At 35.2% G+C, this 4492-nt stretch overlaps 1 protein-coding gene and 1 long non-coding RNA gene across 6 annotated transcripts in view; both read left to right on the forward strand.

Moving 5' to 3' along the window:
* LOC116703324 (uncharacterized) overlaps positions 1–4492 on the forward strand; it is a 24689-nt gene that overhangs the window by 9998 nt on the left and 10199 nt on the right. The window lies entirely within an intron of this gene.
* Positions 1–4492, forward strand: part of LOC116703309 (glycine-rich cell wall structural protein 1.0) — a 15499-nt gene that overhangs the window by 1222 nt on the left and 9785 nt on the right. For 4 of the 5 annotated variants that reach the window (XM_032537971.1, XM_032537974.1, XM_032537973.1 and 1 more), the window contains exons 2-9: positions 400–465; positions 801–827; positions 1328–1387; positions 1493–1525; positions 1849–1923; positions 2075–2149; positions 3090–3119; positions 3411–3455. In XM_032537971.1, the coding sequence (XP_032393862.1) occupies positions 400–465; positions 801–827; positions 1328–1387; positions 1493–1525; positions 1849–1923; positions 2075–2149; positions 3090–3119; positions 3411–3455 (411 nt within the window). The remainder of the gene's footprint in view (positions 1–399; positions 466–800; positions 828–1327; positions 1388–1492; positions 1526–1848; positions 1924–2074; positions 2150–3089; positions 3120–3410; positions 3456–4492) is intronic. The other variant, XM_032537970.1, reaches the window with a different exon arrangement.

The following is a 4492-nucleotide window of genomic DNA, read 5'->3' on the forward strand; positions in this document are numbered from 1 at the left end:
ACTCATAACTGACACTCCATGTCAGTATGTATGTGTAAAGCTATTAAGCCAGCCAACAGGAAGATTTATTAAAAAAAAGAAATGAATCACTTTAACATAGCTCCTGCAGCAAAAATATATTGCTTTTTAAATACATTTACCAGAAATGTAAAAGACCTATTTACACCAGTGTTTAGTAATTCTTCCCCTTCTCCCCCCAAAAAGCAGTTCAAATCGTTCATCCTTTATTAGCATATGCATCACTATCGTCACTTAACAGTAGATAGAAAATAATTAATTATTTTTTTTCCGTTTTATTTTAACAAACACCTTTTTTGTCTATTGTATGAGAGGTTTTGAATCATTTAAAGACAAGTTTCCACCAACTGTACAATGTTACTGTGTTTTTAAATGTTTCAGGAGTAAGACCTCAAAGTGTATCCTGGGGAAGAGTGCTGCCAGCCAGAGGTAACGTTATGCCACAACGTTAGAGAATTTCTTTTAACTTCTCCAAACATGTATACGTTTTAATTACTTTAAAAATTAGTTTTCTAAGTTATTCATGACCTTTGAAGGTCATCAAGCCATGTTTCAAGGAATCTTTTGGGTTAACGTTAGTTAGTTTAAAACGTTAGCATAGCAAGACTAGCTAGGTTGTTAACGTAGCTAGCTAACCTTAGCTAGCTTTTCCGCGTTTGTTTTTAGTTTGCCTTAGACCAAGCCGTCATGATGTTATTAACTCCTGGAAACACCAATAAGGAAACACACATTGTGCATGAATTTGCTCAAGTGTCCGTCTCTTATTTTCTTTTTTTTGGCAGGTGTTGGTATTGGAGTAAAACCTGGAGGTCAGTGGTTTTCTTTAGTTAGCATGCATTGCCCAACACACCAAATGGTTAACTAGCTAGTAATGACCTAAATATACATGTGTAAGCTGTATAATGCCTTAAGATTAGGACCTTCACTGATTTATTGTATGTTTGTGGATGCTTTGTGTGCTAGTCTTTTTACAGATATGTCAGGAGAAAAAATAAAGAGCACATGTAATATTATTTGTGTTTACATATCACATTTAGCTACATGTGTAGTGTATATAATCCATTATCTAGGCTACATGTACTGTAGGAAACATGTACCCATATGTAGTAACATGTGAAATTAGTTAATTTTAAAATATGTCATGAGGGTTGTAACTCAAATCAAATGTTAGTCATTACTTTAGATGGACATATTACATAAAATCTATATAATGAATGTAGGAGGATAGTGTATTTCCTGCTTTAGCTTAGGATTCTAACACAGCTAACATAAACATAAAATCAACTTTCTTTTTGTACTTTTTCATCAGTTGCAGGTGCCCTTGGAGCACTGGGGAGCCGATATGGTACCAAAGCAATGAAGACTGGAAGTATGTTCAAATTTCTGTTTAACTTTCTGTACACAACATTGTCTTATATTACTTTGACTTCAGATGAGTAATGTTTGTATTTTTTTGTCTTTCTTTAAAACTTAGTTGGTCGTTATCCAGGGGCTCAGCTTGGGATTGGTAAGATGATTTAAGAACAAATTTTTGTCTATGATGCAGCCAAAAAAGTTTTATGGAGCACAGGTTTGCCAACTGGCAAAGTAGGATGTTTAATAAAAAAAAAAATACAAAATATCAAGGACTTTATTCTTTTATTAATGACCATTAAACTATTATAGAGTGGGAACTTATTTTAGGTAAATTCTAAATTTTTATCTGCAAAGTGAAAAAAAACCTCCTTACTGTCCTTATGTAGAAAAACAACCTGTGTATCTAAAATCGGAACTGGCAGACTGTGCTGTTCAACAACAATGTAAAATATGTTCTTTTGATTGTTTTGACAGGAGGTCACAGAGCTCTTGGATTAGGAGGTAGAGCAGGCCTGAGGCAAGGTGGATATGGAGGCCAGGGAGCCTATGGTACATCAACATATCCACTTATTTAACTCTCACAGCCTACTTGCTTTTTATTATCTTCCCTTGACTCCTGTTGTAGATTACTAATTAGCTCTGTGTAAATAATAAAACTAGTTTATTTCAACATTTTGACATAAATTTCTTGTGATTGCAGGTGCCGCTCTGGGCACAGGAATGTTGGGGACTGGACTTACAAATGGACTGGGACTCGGCCAGGGAGGGAAACATGGTAAGACTAACATATATAGAAGAATAAGTTATAATCCAGTTTATATTTTATAGAGATATTGATAATGAATCAACACGGTTAACCACAGTATGTGTAGATGGGTGTTTGATCCTTTAAAGCAAAAATAACAAAACCACAAGCAGAAAAGTACTACAGTGAGTTAAATTCTACAATACATTTATGGAACAGACAACTAATTTATAAAACACACATTATTTGATTAATGATCGGGGTGATTTGTGTGTTCTCGCTTTGTACTACAAACAGTAGGGTCCTTCATAATATCTGACTAATATATCTATCTTTTTGTCAAAGTTACAACACTTTTGGTCATTTCAAATAAAAGATTTTTGCTTTTCTGTTTTTGTCTGTGCTTTCCTCACTGGGTTAAAGGGGACAGGTTTCAGTTGGAAACAAAAACAACATTTTAAATCTAAATCAGATGAAAGTTGTAGTTTTTTTTGTTTATGTTGTTAAGCCTGATCAAACCACACCCAAACAGTAAAGCTGAATATTTAAACATCATACTACTAATACATAAAAAAGTATGTTTCCCAATCTTTCGTTGTTTATTATTTAATTAATAATGAATATTCATAGTATAGAAAAATACCTAAGATTAGAAGTTCTCTGGGGCTTTACACAATCCAGTGCACTCTATGCAATCAAATCTATGAAAGGTGCGGAGCCAATGAGAGAGAGACTTGAAACTAATTTAACAAATTTTTTACATGTTTTTTTAGAGGCATTTGATTGTGTCTTTTATTGTCACCTTTAGATAGACCTGACAAGAGTTGATTGTACTCTTTTATTAGCATTTCACTGAAGCAGTCTGTGTAATGTCTTAGGAAAAAAGAGTAAGGACAAAGACAAATTTTACATGAACAGTTTCCGCTGTAAACATCTTTGTAAATAAAACTGTGTTTCTGTGACTTTACAGGTTATGGTGTTGGCCTTGGCACTCTACCAGGTAAGTGATTAGATGGTTCCATGATTTCCTTACGTTGTTTGTCCAAATGGAAGTACACAGTGAGTTACACTCTGTAAACCCTCTGTGTTTGTTTGATAAATCTCCACTAAGTGGCACTCTGTCATTGTCTTTGAACATGATGTAAGAGGCAGATTGGTTCTCAGCAAATAAACAATCTGTCCTTGTAAAACAGAAGAAAAACCCAGGGCACTAGTGATGTAATCAGAGTGCTTGTCAGAGTTACAGATTTGCTCCACTTCCTCTGAACTTGGCTTTTTGTTTTCTTGCCAGGATATGGGGCTTTAGCCGGCATTGGCTATCCTGGAGCCCGACCAGGTAAGTGATGAATCTTACCTCAGAACCCATTACTTCTTCCATTCTGCTGTTGTATGCTGGAGGGTATTTTCTTATGTGCCATCGCTCCTGCAACAAACACACTTATGATGTCAGTATGGATAAAGTCTGATTTATCACATTGAACAAAAGAGAATGTGATAATCAGATTGTTCAGTATCACATTTGAAGGTAGCTATGTAGTCTTGCTAAATATAAGAATTCTTCCCACTCCACTAAACTGAGCTGCTTACCGTTACAAAGATTCTAATCTAGGGCTGCTCGATTTTGGGAAAAATCATAATCACGATTATTTTGGTCAATATTGAAATCCCGATTATGTAACACGATTATTTCACATGACTTTGGAAACGTGTTGCATTTATTAAAAAGACACCTTTCAACAATTCTTAAAACATTGAACATTTATTGTACTTTTTGAACTATTAAAATAAATATAAATTTCAAATCAAAGTATAAAAGTATTTATTCCCTGTATTTAAATAATAAATATAAATATAAACAAATTCCAGCAACTCAATCCACGAATATAAAAGGCTGGCCCATTATCAGGCCCCAGCATTAACAGCAAATAAGTTAACTAGAGACAACAAAATTATTTAAGTCACCATGTTAGTAGGGTTGCTAAAATAATCTCTTAAATGTTTCTAGCCAGAAACACCAATCTGTTAACATTATCTGGTTTAAGAGATGAACGCAAGCAGGTGACAATGTTTCCACTTGTACTAAAGACCCTCTCTGAAGAGGAACTTGTAGATGGAATACTGTTCCCAGACAATGGAGTTGGTTTTGCCTTTTTTGCTTACCAAACGCTGCTGTGGCTGCCCTCCTTCTGCCATCTTTACTCTCGCTAAGTTTTTAAATTCCAGCGGGTAACATGCACGCGACCTGCCTCCCTGACAGTGTAGGCTGAAAGCGTTTGGCTTCGGGAGGGGCGGATGTGCGCATGACGTGTGTGCACGCGCGCCATTCAGAACACACGAGGAAATTACAAAACAGAATATGGCAAAATAATCGTT

Source organism: Etheostoma spectabile, chromosome 15, assembly GCF_008692095.1.
Source record: "Etheostoma spectabile isolate EspeVRDwgs_2016 chromosome 15, UIUC_Espe_1.0, whole genome shotgun sequence".
NCBI classification, from domain to species: Eukaryota; Metazoa; Chordata; class Actinopteri; order Perciformes; family Percidae; genus Etheostoma; species Etheostoma spectabile.